This window comes from Scyliorhinus canicula, chromosome 2, assembly GCF_902713615.1.
Source record: "Scyliorhinus canicula chromosome 2, sScyCan1.1, whole genome shotgun sequence".
NCBI lineage: Eukaryota > Metazoa > Chordata > Chondrichthyes > Carcharhiniformes > Scyliorhinidae > Scyliorhinus > Scyliorhinus canicula.
The window spans coordinates 92360110-92376091 of record NC_052147.1 but is presented as its reverse complement, the minus strand read 5'-3'; the positions used below and the strand labels follow the sequence as shown (position 1 = coordinate 92376091).

Sequence of the window (15982 nt, the reverse complement as noted above, 5' to 3'; positions counted from 1 at the left end):
TTTAGGTTAGTTGAGGAAAATTTCCGGTATTTGGGAATCCAGGTGGCGCGAGACTGGGGCAGGCTGCACAAGTTAAATTTGGCCAGGGTGGTGGAGCAAATGAAGGGAGAGTTTCGGAGATGGGATGCACTCCCGCTGTCGCTGGCAGGGAGGGTGCAGACTGTAAAGATGACAATCCTCCCTCGATTTTTGTTTATTTTTCAGTGCCTCCCGATCTTTATCCCACAGTCCTTCTTCAAAAGAGTTAACGGGCTGATCATGAGCTTTGTCTGGGCGGGAAAGTCTCCGCGGGTGAAGAAGGCGATGTTGGAGAGGAACCGCAGCGAGGGAGGGCTGGCGTTGCCGAGTCTGGTCAATTATTACTGGGCGGCCAACATCGCTATGATAAGGAAGTGGATGGTGGGTACGGGGTCTATTTGGGAGCGAGTGGAGGCGGCTTCGTGCAGGGGCTCCAGTTTGGAAGCCCTGGTCACGGCTCCTCTACCGCTGCCGCCGGCCAAGTACACCACCAGCCCGGTAGTGGTGGCGACCCTGCGGATATGGGGCCAGTGGAGGAGGCATGTGGGGGAGATGGGGGCGTCTGTCTGGGCGCCAATCTGCGACAACCATCGGTTTGCCCCCGGCAGTATGGATGGGGGGTTCCGAGTATGGCGGCGAGCAGGGGCGGGAAGGGTGGGTGATATGTTCCTGGAAGGGAGCTTCGCGGGTTTGAGGAGCTTGGAGGAGAAATTTGGGTTGGTAGGGGGAAATGATTTTAGATACCTACAGCTGCGGGACTTTGTTCGTAGACAGGTCCCATCTTTCCCGCGCCTCCCGCCAATGGGGATCCTAGACAGAATAGTCTCTGGGAGGGACGAAGGGGAGGGTAGAGTCTCAGGTATTTATAAGGTGCTCATGAGGGAGGAAGGGTCCCAGACAGAGGAACTGAAACTTAAATGGGAGGAGGAGCTAGGCGGGGAAATGGAGGATGGGCTGTGGGCAGAGGCCCTGAGTAGGGTAAACTCGACCGCGACATGTGCAAGGCTCGGGCTGATCCAATTTAAGTTCGTTCACCGGGCCCATATGACGGTGGCTCGGATGAGCAAATTTTTCGGGATAGAGGACAAATGCGCTAGGTGCGCGGGAGGACCAGCGAACCATGTGCACATGTTTTGGGCATGCCCTGAGCTGAGGGGGTACTGGGAGGGATTTGCGGGGGTCATGTCCCAGGTGCTAAAAACAAGGGTGGTGATGAGTCCAGGGGTGGCAATTTTTGGGGTTTCGGAAGACCCGGGCGTCCAGGGGGAGAAAGCGGCCGATGTGCTGGCCTTTGCTTCCCTGATAGCCCGGCGACGAATATTATTGGCGTGGAGGGACTCAAAGCCCCCGAAGACTGAGTGGTGGCTTGCGGACATGTCAAGTTTCCTGGGGATGGAAAAAATTAAGTTCGCCTTGAGGGGATCTGTGCAGGGGTTCACCCGGAGGTGGCAACCATTTATTGACTTCTTTGCGGGAGAGTGAGCGTCAGCTGGGGGGAGGGGGGGGGGGGGGGGGGGTAGAGTAGAGTAGGAGGGAAAATATGGCGGGTAGTACGGGTGGGAGGGGAGCGGGCTTGTGCAATACGGTATGATGGAAGTATTGAAAGTACGTGGATGTTTGCACATTTTTGCCTTTTTTGCTTCCTTTCTGATGATGTCTGTAACTGTTTATAAAGCCAAAAACTACCTCAATAAAATTGTTTATTAAAAAAAAAAGAGTCTGTCTGAGGGTTGAACAGTCTTGGTGTTATTTTTGACCTTAATCTGAGCTTTTGACCACATACCCATGTCATTATTTCGATAGCTACTTGGATATCTTTACCTACTCTTAAGTCATTTTAACCATATTAAGGACCTCAATTAGATCATCTTTTAATCTTCTACACTCCAGGAAATGCAAGCTTTATCTATGAAAGTTGTCATTCCAATTTAACATTTTTATACTTGATACCATTCTGGTGAATCTGTGTTCATCCCCTCCAGAATCAACATGTCCTTCCTGAGGCACGGAAATGAATGTAGTACACCAGATGAGATTTAACCGGTGGCTAGAGCTCTGTTTAGACGCAACATCATTTGCAACACATTCTAGTCTAACATTTTCTGTTTAGTGGTTTCTGTACACAGATCCCTAAATTTCTCTGCCACTTAGAAAATAGTTTGATCTATCCTTCTTTGGTTTAATGTCTTTGTGTTGCCTGACACCACTGTAAGCAGGAAATATGTGGCCTAGGGTGGCATCCCTTATTTCTGCTAACACAACTTGCTGTGGTCATTAACTATGAGAATTATGGGCAGTACGGTGGCCTAGTGGTTAGCACAGCTGCCTCACGGCGCTGAGGTCCCAGGCTCGATCCCGGCTCTGGAAAACTGTCCGTGTGGAGTCTGCGTGGGTTTCACCCCCACAACCCAAAAATGTGCAGAGTAGGTGGATTGGCCACGCTAAATTACCCCTTAATTGGAAAAAATAATTGGGTAATCTAAATTTATTTAAAAAAAACTATGAGAATTATTGGACTTCCGGTTGCGGCTATGCCGAGGTAGGTCGCACGTTCAGCAGCTCCCGCCAGGAACGGAATTTTGGGCTCTTCTGAGGGGCCCCAACAGCATTTGTTTGACAGTTCCCAGTATGGGAAGCTGACAGTACGGTTCCCCCGGCACTGTATGGATTGGACCAGGAGTGGAGCGGTCAAGAATGTGATTTTTGAGCAGCGAAAAGTGCGAGGGAGGAGAAGCAAGATGGCGGCGGGTGGAGACCAAGCAGCGTGGGCGCAATGGTCACAGGAGCAGCAGGAGTTCCTCAAACGCTGCTTTGCGGAGCTGAAGGCAGAAATGCTAACGTCAATGAAGGCATCGATTGAGAAGTTTGTGGAGACCCAGAAGGCCCATGGGGCGGCGATCTAGGAGGTGCGGCAAAAAGCCTCGGAGAACGACGACGAGATCTTGGGCCGGCGGTGAAGGTGGAGGTGCACGAGGCGCTGCATAAGAAGTGGCAAGAAAAATTTGAGGACCTGGAGAATCGGTCGAGGAGGAAGAATCTTCGGATTCTGGGTCTCCCTGAGGGAGTGGAGGGGTCCGGTGCCTGGGCATATGTGGTCACGATGCTCAATTCGTTGATGGGCGCGGGAGCTTTCCCGAGGTCCCTGGAGCTGGACGGGGCTCATCGAGTCCTGGCAAGGAGACCCAAAGCCAACGAGCCGCCAAGGGCTGTAGTGGTGAGATTCCACCGCTTCATGGTGCGTCCTGAGATGGGCCAAAAAAGAACAGAGCAGCAGGTGGGAGAATACGGAGATCCGAATCTACCAGGACTGGAGTGTGGAGGTGGCCAAGAAGATAGCTGGTTTCAATCGGGCTAAGGCGGTTCTCCATCGGAAGGGGGTGAAGTTCGGGATGCTTCAGCCAGTACGACTGTGGGTCACGTTTCAGGATCGACTCCACTACTTTGAGACGCCAGATGAGGCGTGGACCTTTATTCAGTCTGAAAAGTTGGACTCGAACTGAGAGTTTGTCGTGGGGCGGTGCTTATGGGGGTTACTGTGCTTTGGGAATGTTCTGTTTTTGTTTGGTGCTGGGTGGGGTTGGGTGAATGGATTTGATGTGAGAGTGTGGGTGTCGGAGTTGGAGGAAGAGGGGGGTTGGAAGCCCCGGGATGGGGAGCTGGAGTTAGGCCGCAAAAAGGGAGCTACACCAGAGGGGGCGGGGCCGACTTGGGTGGAAAGTGCAGGCTTTTTCCCACGCTAGGGAAGAAAGGGGACGGGGGCAAGGGCGCTACTGGAGAGGAGCGCGCACTGATTGCCAGGGGGAGGTGGGGGGATTCTCACACTGGGGGGGTCGTTGGAATGACGGGAGAGGCCGGGGTCAGCAGGAGTCAGCTGACTTACGGGAGTGCCATGGGGGAGCAAAATGGCTAGATGAGGATCTGGGGGAGGGGGGGGGAGAGCTGGAGGTAGGAGAGAGAGTCGGGGTGGGAGTCCGCCGCCTGGGGGACTGGAGGGTGCGGGTGGAGCGGGAAGCCCCCTGATCCTGCTGATAACTTAGAATGTGAGGGGCATGAACGGGCCGGTCAAGAGGGCCCGGGTGTTTGCGCACTTAAAGGAACTAAAGGAAGATGTGGTTATGCTCCAGGCGACGCATCTGAAGGTGGCAGATCAGGTTAGGCTGAGAAAGGGGTGGGTTGGGCAGGTCTTTCACTCGGGGTTGGATGTGAAGAATAGAGGGATGGCGATTCTGGTGGGGAAGCGAGTGTCGTTCGAGGCGCTGTACATCGTGGCGGATAATGGAGGTCGGTATGTGATGGTGAGTGGTAGGTTGCAGGGGGTGCGGGTCGTGCTGGTGAACGTGTATGGCCCGAATTGGGATGATGCCGGATTTATGAAACGCATGTTGGGTCGGATTCCGGATCTGGAGGTAGGAAGCTTGATAATGGGGAGGGGACTTCAATACGATGCTGGACCCAGCACTGGACCGTTATAGGTCCAGGACGGGTAGGAGGCTGGTTGCGGCCAAGGTGCTCAGGGGTTTATGGACCAGATGGGGGGAGTGGATCCATGGAGGTTTGCTAGGCCGGTGGCTAGAGAATTTTCTTTTTTTTCCCACGTTCATAAAGCCTACTCCCGGATAGATTGTTTCATCATGAATAGGGCGCTAATCCCGAAAGTGGAGGGATCGGAATATTCGGCCATAGCCATCTCAGATCATGCACCGCATTGGGTGGTGCTGGAGCAGGGGGAGGAGAGGGACCAGCTCCCATTGTGGCGCCTCTATGTGGGACTGTTGGCGGATGAGGAGGTGTGCGGGCGGATTCGGGGTATCGAAGGATACTTAGAGGCCAATGACAATTGGGAGGTGCGGGTGGAGGTAGTCTGGGAGGCGGTGGTTAGGGGAGAGCTAATTTCCATTCGGGCCCATAGGGGGAAGAGAGGGAGAGATTGGTGGGGGAGATATTAAGGGTGGACAGGAGCTATGCAGAGGCCTCCGAGGAGGGGCTACTTAGGGAGCGACGGAACCTCCAAACGGAATTCGATTTACTGACTACGGAGAAAGCAGAGGCGTAATGGACAAAAGCGTAAGGGGCGGCATATGAGTATGGGGAGAAGGCGAGTCGGATGCTGGCACATCAGCTTCGTAAGAGGGAGGCGGCGAGGGACATTGGTGGAGTTAGGGATAAATGGGGGAACGCGGTGCGGAGTGCGGTGAAAATAAACAAGGTATTTAGGGACTTCTATGGGGATCTGCATAGGTCTGAGCCCCCGGTGGGGGAGACTGGATGCGACGATTCCGCGATCAGCAGAGGTTCCCGAGGGTGGAGGAGGAGCAGGTGGTTGGGCTGGGGGCACGGGTTGGGCTGGAGGAGCTGGTTAAGGGTTTGGGGAGCATGCAGGCGGGGAAGGCCCCGGGGTCGGATGGGTTCCCGGTTGAATTTTACAGGAAGCACATGGACCTGCTGGGCCCGTTGCTAGTGAGAACTTTTAATGAGGTGAGGGAGGAGGGGACTTTGCCCCCGACAATGTCCAGGGCGCTGATTTCTTTGATTTTGAAGCGGGACAAGGACCCATTGCAATTTGGGTCGTGTAGACCGATCTCGCTCCTCAATGTTGATGCTAAGTTATTGGCGAAGGTTTTGGCCACGGGAATTGAGGATTCTGTCCCGGTGGCGATTCATGAGGACCAGACGGGATTTGTGAAGGGTAGGCAGCTGAATACTAATGTGCGGAGGCTCCTCAATGTGATTATGATGCCCTCGGTGGAGGGGGAAGCGGAGGTAGTGGCGGCTATGGATGCGGAGAAGGCCTTCGATCGGGTGGAGTGGGAGTATCTCTGGGAAGTGCTGCGGAGGTTTGGGTTCAGGGAAGGGTTCATAAGTTGGGTTAGGCTACAATACAAAGCCCCTGTGGCGAGTGTGGCTACGAACCGGCAGAGGTCGGAGTACTTTTGGTTGTACCGGGGGACGAGGCAGGGGTGTCCTTTATCCCCCTTGTTGTTTGCACTGGCATTTGAGCCGTTGGCCATGGCACTGAGGGAGTCCAGGTACTGGAGGGGATTGGTTCAGGGGGAGAGGAACATCGGGTGTCGTTATATGCCGATGACCTGTTGTTATATGTTGCGGACCCAGTGGAGGGGATGGCAGAGGTCATGCGGATCCTTAGGGAGTTTGGGGACTATTCGGGGTATAAACTCAACGTGGGGAAGAGTGAACTCTTTGTGGTGTATCCAGGGGACCAGGAAAGGGGGATGGACGAGCTTCCGCTGAAGAGGGCGGAAAGGAGCTTTTGGTCCTTCCGAAGTTTCTCTTTGTGTTCCAGTGTCTTCCCATTTTGATCCCCAAGGCCTTTTTCAAACGGGTAAGCAGGAGCATCATGGGATTTGTGTGGGCGAATAAGACCCCGAGGGTGAAGAGGGTGTTTTTGGAGTGTAGCAGGGACAGAGGGGGGCTGGCATTGCCGAACCTATGTGGCTATTATTGGGCAGCCAATGTGGCGATGATTCGTAAGTGGGTAATGGAGGGTGAGGGGGCGGCGTGGAAGAGGCTAGAGATGGTGTCCTTTGTGGGCATGAGCCTGAGGGCACTGGTGACGGCACCGCTGCCGCTCCCGCTGACAAGGTACACCACGAGTCCGGTGGTGGCGGCAACTCTGAAGATCTGGTGGCAGTGGAGGCGGCACAGGGGCGAGATGGGAGCCTTGATTTGGTCCCGATTCGGGAGATCCATCGGTTCGTTCTGGGAAGGATGGACGGGGGGTTTCTGAGCTGGCATCGGATGGGATCAAAAGAATGGGGGACCTGTTCATTGATGGGGCGTTTGCGAGCCTAGGGGTGCTGGAGGAGAAATTTGGACTACCCCTGGGGAACGCTTTCAGGTATATGCAGGTGAGGGCGTTTGTGAAATGACAGGTGAGGGAATTCCTGCTGCTTCCAGCATACAGGATTCAGGGCAGGGTGATCTCGGGGGTTATGGGTTGGAGATGGTAAGGTCTCGGCGATGTACCAGTGTTGATTACAAATTCTTCACCCGGTAGTCTGGCTCAATAAAACGAGAGATGGATTTGTAGGTATAGTATCATTTAATAATAACTAACTTGCAAGGCTGGCCTACTGGGAGAACTCCAGGACACACAGCTGCCTCCTGTGAGTTCCGCAGTAAGTGAGACAGAAGACAAAAGGGTTTCTGCTGATGTATTCAAAATCACAGTAAGAGTCACATATAAGCTTCCCATTGGTCATTCTATACACCTTCTGACCTGGCCCTATATCCTAATTGGTCACTTTGCATTGTAACCCCATCATGCTCTTCACCTTCTGACCATGCGGCCACCCTCCCCCGATAGTTTCAAAGAGGCTTTGGCTGAATCTCTTTGTTCTTTGTCTGTGAGCCCCCTACCATCAGCCGGCCCTACTAACTATCCTATCTTAACTAATAATTCTAATTTTATCACATTCATTTATTCATTTCCTCACCAGGAGCTGCAAGAGGAGGAGGAGGCCTCGGTGGAGGAGCTGAAGGGCAAGTGGGAGGAGGAGCTGGGGAGGAGCTGGATGAGGATCTGTGGGCTGATGCCCTGAGTAGGGTTAATTCTTCCTCCTCTTGCGCCAGGCTCAGCCTGATACAGTTCAAAGTTGGTCACAGAACGCATATGACAGGGGCGAGGTTGAGTAGGTTCTTTGGAGTGGAGGACAGATATGTGAGGTGCTCGGGGAGCCCAGTTAATCACCCCCATATGTTCTGGACGTGCCTGGCGCTAGATGGATTTTGGAGGGGCTTTGCGAGGACTATGTCCAAGGTGGTGAACACCCGGGTCAAGCCGAGCTGGGGGGTAGCACTATTTGGGGTATCGGACGAGCCGGGAATACAGGAGCCGAAAGAGGCCCGTATTCTGGCTTTTGCGTCCCTGGTACCCCCACGGAGGATTTTGCTACTGTGGAAGGATGCTAAGCCCCCTCGTGTGGAAGCTTGGATTAATGACATGGCTGGGTTCATCAAGCTGGAAAGGATAAAGTTTGCCTTGCGAGGGTCTGTGCAGGGGTTCTTCAGGCGGTGGTGACTGTTCCTAGACTTTCTAGCGGAATGTTAGGTGGAGGTCAACAGCAGCAGCAACCCCGGGGAGGGGGGAGGCGATTGTTTTTTCTTTTTTGGTTTAGATTGGAGTGGGACGTTTTTCCTTGCTGGCTTGTTTATTTGTTAAATGGGGGCTATTGTATTTTGTTGGAAGCCCCACATGTAATCTTTGCTTGTATTATGCTTTATTTCTTTTTCTGTTTGGAGTGTTTGGTTGAAAATTGTTGAAAATTTTGAATTAAAATATATATATTTTTAAACTATGAAAGTTATTATGGAAATGAAGGAGCGAGTGTGCACCACACTGGCAGCGTAGAATCTTACAGCATGATATGGGAGAAAAGACCAACATTGGTCACGGCAAATTTTTGTAACATCCACAATTATACACTTCAGTGCGGCAGCATCAGGATAATCATTAACCTTGATGACCAGTTCCCATGAGGCCAAACAATGTCTGCCTGAGATACAAGGGTAACATGTATATTGTCCGGCCATCATTTTCACATCGGGGGAGTGCCTTTGTTCATGTTCCAGATGTGGAGCTAAACGCAATTCTCTGTGATGTGTTTGAGTGAGACATTTTTGGAACTGAGGAACCAGGGCCGTGATTCTCCCCTGAGAATTCTTCGCACCTTTAGGGGCTAGGCCCGCGCCGGAGCAGTTGGCGCCACGCTGACTGGCGCCAACAGCCTTTGATGCCGGCCAGCCGGCGTCGGGGCTGACCGAAAGGCCTTCGCCGGTTCGCGCATGCGCCGGTGCGTCAGCGGCCTCTAACGTCACCACTGATGCATGCGCGGTAGGGGGGGGTCTCTTCCGCCTCCGCCATGGTGGATGCCATGGCGGCGGCGGAAGAAAAAGAGTGCCCCCACGGCACTGGCCCGCCGGCCGATCGATGGGCCCTGATTGCGGGCCAGACCACCGTGGGGGTACCCCCGGGGTCCGATTGCCCTGCGCTCCCCCCAGGATCTCAGGGGGGGGGGCGCTCGCGCCGCCATTCCGCCGCCGCCAGAAGTGGTTGAAACCACGTCAGCGGGATTGGCCTGTAGGCAGCGGGACTTGGGCCCACCGCGGGCCGGAGAATCGCCGATTCCTGGGTGACGGACCCCCTGCAGGGGGTCAGAGAATTCCGCCCCAGATGGAAGATAATTGGTGGGAGAAGGGTGCTCATTTTGTATAAAGATGGAGCTTTGCATCACATCAGTTAACCATTGTGATTTGGAAAAGAAAAAATGCCAAATATATTTACAATGGTGAAGATGATAGACAGTGAATGAACACCTGTGCCACCAATGTGCATTACAAACTTTTTAATTTTTCTAACCCTACCACTTCATCTATGTACAACCCTGACATCAATAGCAGAGGTGGAGATAAATGTCAGATTACTTTGGTGGGCACCCTCTGGGTACCCAAGGCCGGAGGCCCTGGCCTGCTACGGATCCCTGCTCTGGGACAGGCACACTTTCCTCTCAACCTGACCTGTTGGATTTGATGTGGTCATGGGCAGAGGGGACTTGGAGCAGTAGAACAGCCTTGGAGTGTCCTGCATCGGTACCCCTGGAGTCTCTGCCTGGAGCTTCTCCTTCCTTAAGGTGCCCAAGGACCTCTCTAAATCCATGAGAAAAAGTGGCACCTGGAGGGAGGCCATGGGGCTCCATCCACCTCTTGCCTAGCCACTCCTGGAACGCGCCCATGTCTAAAAGCGATGGTGTGTAGGTCCAAGCACAGATCCGGCAGAAACTGCTGGACTTGGGTCTCCAAGGCAGCTGCCACCCTTCCCATAGAGACTTTGGTGTGCTTGCATGCTGGAGCTACAACATCAGTCAGAAAGTGGACAGACTCCTCCGACCTTCATTCTAGTCTGGTGATGGCCTTTGACAATTGTGCCTGATGTTCCGCTGCGTGTTTTTGAATCTCCGACATTTCCTGCAGGGCTGAATGCAGAGGCTCATCATTAGACTCGGATTTAGCAGGGACTTGGTATCCAGCAGTCTTCAAGTGTCCGAGACCTCTGCCTTTTGTGTTGGCCACAGACACTGACCTCCCTGGTTACCTCCCAGGCAGGCGTAGTCAAGTGGGAGGACACTCTGTTCCTATCCCTTGAAAGAGGATCCCGTGTTGTTCCTGGATGGCCTGGTGGAGAGTCCCCAGTGGGACCCCGCTGAATCATGGTGCAGGGAGTTTATCAAGCAGAACCGTACATTACATTTGGGCCTGTAGTGTTTGTACGGGTGCCGTTTAAATGCGGTACCAGGACCTTCAATCCCATTAGACGGAAGAATGGCTGCCCATCCTCACACGAGTTTCAATTAGCTCCTCATTCGTACATAATTAATGAGCTTCAAAAATGGAAAATTGGGTAGACAAATTAGACCAGCCATCCAGTGGGAATCATGCTGACTTGATCAACCACCACCACATTTAGTCTCCAGAATGCAAGATTCTGCCCTATGTTACACCTAGGGATTTGACATGCAAGGCGTGATCCTCACTGACGGAACCACCACAGACCCAATACCTGTGCAAACTGGAGTCAAAACAGGGCTGCGTCATTTCACTGACGCTCTTCTCCATCTTCCCCGCAGCAACACACCATCCTATCATCCTTAAGCTCCCTGCCAGGGTGGAGCTAACCTACCGTACAAGCAGGAAACTGTTCAACCAACGATGCCTCCAGAACCAAGAGCACCCCAACCTCTTTCATCGAGTGTCAGTACACAGAATACGCCTGTGTGCGCACACACTCAGAGGCTGAGCAACAAACCATTATCAACGCATTCACCGAGGCATATGAGAGAATGAGCCTCTGGAAAATAAAGGCTCTCTACCAGCCCATTCCTGCCACTCAAAACTGTCCCCTGACCATCAAGATCCACGGCGAGCCTCTGGACAATGTAGATCATTTCCTGTATCTTGGGAACCTCTTGGTGCAAGCAGGCAATGACGACAAAACCCAGCATCAACTCCAATGTGCTAGTGCAGTCATTGGAGGCCGGAGGAACAGAATGTTTGAAGATTGAGACCTCTGATCCAACATCAAGCTCATGGTCTACAGAGCAGCCGTGGTCCCCGCCCCTCTGTATGCATCAGAAACATAGACAATGTACAGCAGGCACCTCAAATTCCTGGAGAGATATCACCAATGTTGCCTCCCCAAAATCCTGCACTTGCACTAGCAGGGCGTGCCAACGTGAGTGTCTCCCAGGTCAATATCCCCAGTGTCAAGACACTGGTCACACTCAATCAGAGCAATGGATGGACCACATTACCCGCATGCCTAACACAAAACTCCAGAAACACGTGCTCTACTCCGAGCTCCACAATAGCAACCAATCACTATGAGGGCAGAGGAAACGCTACAAGGACACTTTGATAGCCTTCCTAAATGAATGCAACATTTCCCATTGACATGCGGGAAGCACTTGCCTTAGAACGCACAAGCTGGAGAAAAAGCATTTGCGAAGACGTCAATCACCTTGAGCTTCGCATTGTGGAACACCCAGAGGCCAAGCATTAAAAGCGGAAGGTGAGCGCAAAAACCAGAGTGTCCGTTCCACCGACCTCATCAAACACCACCTGCCAAACCTGTGGCAGAGTCTGTGGATCCAGGATTGGACTATTCAGCCACCGCAGAACCCACCTCCCGGAGTGGAAGCAAGTCATCCTCAACCCTGAGGGACTGCCCAAGAAGATTGAGCTTTGGTCAGATGATCACTTAGTGTGCTATGCATAGTTCTCATTTGTAACTTACAAAAGGAATATGGAAGCACTGGAGAAAATGCAGAACTAAGGAAAGGCTGAACAGGCTTGGGGATCTTGCCTTTAGAAAGAAAGATGGGCTGATTAACCTCTAAAATGGAGCTTTCTTGTAGAGGCAAGGAACATGGTTAAGGTACTAAATGAGTCATAGACATGGAGAGTACAAAGGGAAATACACTTAAACATTATATAAAAATAAATTACATAGAATGTTATTATCAATTGGAAAGCGCTGCCTGAAATTGTAGTGGGAAGCAAATTCAATGATAAATTTGAAAAGGGAATTGAATAAGTACTTAAAGGAGTAAAAATTGCAAAACTATGTGGAAAGAACAGAGAAGGGGATTAATCGGTTCTTTCAAAGAGCCAGCATAAACATGATGGACTGAGTGGCCTTTGCTGTATTGTTCAATGGTTTTATAAGGACTGAAGAGCTCTGTCAATTCTTGTTCACAAATTAAAGCACAGTATTTTGATTTATAGTTCACTTACCAGTGGAAGAAGAATAGAGCTCACCTGATATTACGATCTCAAAATGGCTAGGATACCGATCCGAAACGCCAATATTTTAGTTAACATTATGCAAAAAGAATGATTCGCTCCAGGAGTGATTGCTTGACGAAATAGGGCTTTAGTATTTCTAAAACAAAACTTTATTATGAATATAATATTAAACTTCTTAACTTCACACCCAAAAAGAACAGCTTACAATGACCCCTTAACACTACTACTCAATTTCCCATTAAACAACAAGAAAATAAACATACAGCTTTCAATCTAAAAATTAGCAGGGCATAAAGTAATACTTGCTTTATAAAACAGATTGGGCTCCTGTTGAAATCCCTACAGACTCTGGCAGACTATCCTCAAAAAGCCGGTTCACCTGGTGTGTTTCAGCTTCTTCCTTGTCCCCAGACAAGACTGCTCTGTTTTCCATGTTATTACGCTTTTATGACTTCTCCTACTGAGAGAAGTGTGGTCAGGCAGATCAGAATTCAGCTCCTCTCTCTCCCAAAGAATCTCCAAAAACTCACTGCCTCTGCTTTGCTGGGCTCCACCTAGCAATGACCTCTTCTCTGCAAGTTGAAAACAAACTACCTCTGCAGGCTGCAAAATTACATTAACTCCCCAGCAAGTTCCCAGTCAAACCACATTCCTCTGGCAATTGCACCTGCTGCTTCCTAGAAACAAAACAAAATCCTTTGTAAAAACAGGACCACTGAAGTCAAACACACTATAACCCCAGGCTTTTAACCTTTAAAATTATCCCAATATTTAAAAGCCAGTATTCCTAAAATCCTCCTTTCGTCACAGATAGCTGATGCAACAAGTATTTGAACGATACGGTGCAGGTCTAATCTCTCTTCATGCCAAGTTATCTAAGACAGTGTGGAATGTTTCAATTACCTCAACACCCAGTGGCTGGAGTGAGTAACACCACTTATTGTGGTGGAAAGGGACACAGAGGTGAACATCACCTGAGGGCAAGATGGATTGTCCTCCGTTATATTCCTCCTCCCTGTCTCCCTCCCATTGTCCTCCTCCCCCTCAGCCTGATGATCTTGACTGACCGGACTCTAAAATGAGGTACTGACTGTCCGTAGAAGGCCACATCAGCAAATGATCAGTTGTTCGAAGAAAGTGGGGTGGGACCTTACTTTAAAAACAGTAGTATACGATGGGAATAAAATGTTCCATATAGCAGAAGTGAAGCAGATAAACAGTGCACTTGTAGCTTCAACGTATGAAAACTCCTTCTTTTAACAACACCTCTCCATTTGTGACAGGATTATTTGCATGTAAAAATGATGAAGGAAACCAATGTGGTAGGCTCAGGGACCGAGCCCCTGTATAAGCTTCCTATTGGACAGAAGGTGGAAATGGCGTTGCCTCTTAGCAAGGTGAGCAGTGTTTAAAGCAATTGGTCAGCTCCTTCTCTTGGGTTACCTACCAGTAGCATGTTTCTATATCTGTTTTAAGTACGCGTGTTCAGTTTGTTCATAACTGATAAGATCAACAGTGTCTTTGAAGCTGCATCAAATTAGCATTCTTGCAACATTTACTAGCTCCATAATAGCTTGGCTACTGAAAACCCATTATGAGCTGATGCCAGACTCTATTATGCTGCTAATTTAAAAACAAATGTCCTAATCCAGTTCATCTTGAACTGAAAATATCCTGGCCTCCTTTGTTTCCAATAAACCGATGAGGATGCAGCGTTCCATTTCCGCCTCTCCCCATCAGTCCAGTCTGATAGTGGTATCTGATTCAGTGATGTTTGTTTAAAATTTATTTTTAAATGCTACAGCTGCGAATGTAAATTCAAAGAGTTGGCACAGGCCATAAGGCTCTATGATTCCAGTGTAGGAAATTGGATTTATTGCTGGTTGCCCAGTGTAGAATATGTCCCTGAGTGAGAGGAACTGTGAATGTGCATTTCAACACTACGAAGCATAGAAGGTGAAGCGTAGGTATTGGAAGTCAAATAATTGAAAGGTTATCTAATCTTGAGCACAGTGGCCTTGACTTCAGTTTCACATTTGTTAAAAAACTGAATATTGTGCCTTCTGAATCAAAGGTACACTGACCACACTTCCCTGAGTACTTGAGGAAGTTGCTCTAGAAATAGTGGGTGCATTGGTGGTTATTTCCCAGGATTCTATAGACTCTGGAACGGTTCCTGCAGATTGGAGGGTAGCTAATGTAACTCCATTATTTGAAAAGGAAGGTAGAGAGAAAACAGGGAATTATAGACCAGTAAGGCTGACGTCGATAGTGTGGAAAATTCTAGAATCCATTATCAAAGATCTTATAACAGAGCACTTAGAAAATAGTGGCAGGATCGGCAGGTCAACATGGATTTTTGAAGGAGAATCATGCTTGACAAATCTACCGGAACTCTTCGAGGGTGTAACTAATAGAGCTGACGACGGGAAGCCAGTAGATGTGGTACATTTGGACTTTCAGAAGGCTTCTGGCAAAGTCCTGCATAAGTTAAAGCACATGGGATTAGGGAGATGGGTCTGGGGCTCCCGCCCATGTCAGTATCTTCATCTTCGCAGACCTGTCGACTCCTGGGGTTGCGGTTGTGGTCGGGGACACCAGAAAGGCCTGCCCCATCACGAGCAGCTACTGCAAGACCCAAGACAAGGCACATGACTGCATCGTGGCCCAGAGGGGAATGGGGGTAGAGCTTTGAGGGGAGGAGGTGACGGTGGTGGAGAGGGGTGATAGGGTGGGGGGTGTTAACATGTGCCTTTGGGGGTGGTTGGTGCTAGGGACACAATGCTGCCTGACTGCCATGAGATATTTCTGCAGTTCATTTTGGCACTCCTGGCCGTTCCTCGGGGTGTTGCTGACGGCTCTGAAGACGTCTGCCACCTGCACCAAGGCTGGCGAATGGCAGAAGCTGGCAGCCTTCTTCCCACCCCTGGGGTACAGGGTTGCCCACTTCCTTCATGGAGTCCAGCAGCATCTTCAGTTCCGCAGTGCCGCTTTTGGCTGCAATCTTGTTGGCTGGTATGAGTGTGTGTGAAGAATGATGGACGCGATTCTCCGCTCCCCACGTGGGGTGGGAGAATCGCGGGAGGGCCGGGCGAATCACGGCACGCCTCCCTGGCACCCCACGCGATTCCCCCCCCCCCCCCATGGCGTTTTGCGTGACGCCGCCCGGAGAATCGCCACTCGCCGTTTTTCACGGTGACTGGCGATTCTCCGGCCCGGTTGGGCCGAGCGGCCTGACGAACCCGACCGGTTCACGCCGCGCCAACCACACCTGGTCGCTGCCGGCATGAACAGCGCGCGACAGGTAAGTGTGGTGCCTGTGGGGGTCGGAGAGAGGATATAGCACCACGGCGTGCTCAGGAGGTGACTGGCCCGCGATCGGTGCCCACCGATCGTTGGGCCGGCATCTCTAAGAGACACACTCTTATCCCTATGCCGCCTCACAAGATCAAGCCGCCATGTCTTGCGGGCAGCAGAGGGGAAGACGGCAACCGCGCACGCGTGGGTTGGAGCCGGCCAACCTGCGCATGCGCGGCTGACGTCACTTAGGCGCCGCCGGCCGCGTCATTCTCGGCGCGCCGCTTTAACGCAAGCGTCAAGGTCCGGCGCCCAAGATTCGCGCACCGCCGCTCGTAGCCCCCCGGGG

At 51.3% G+C, this 15982-nt stretch overlaps 1 protein-coding gene across 2 annotated transcripts in view; it reads left to right on the top strand.

Annotated features, from left to right (window-relative positions):
- The window catches only part of LOC119956118 (cytosolic phospholipase A2 zeta-like), a 194768-nt gene that overhangs the window by 77465 nt on the left and 101321 nt on the right, over positions 1-15982 (top strand). For both annotated transcript variants that reach the window (XM_038783011.1, XM_038783003.1), the window contains exon 10: positions 13620-13733. In XM_038783011.1, the coding sequence (XP_038638939.1) occupies positions 13620-13733 (114 nt within the window). The remainder of the gene's footprint in view (positions 1-13619; positions 13734-15982) is intronic.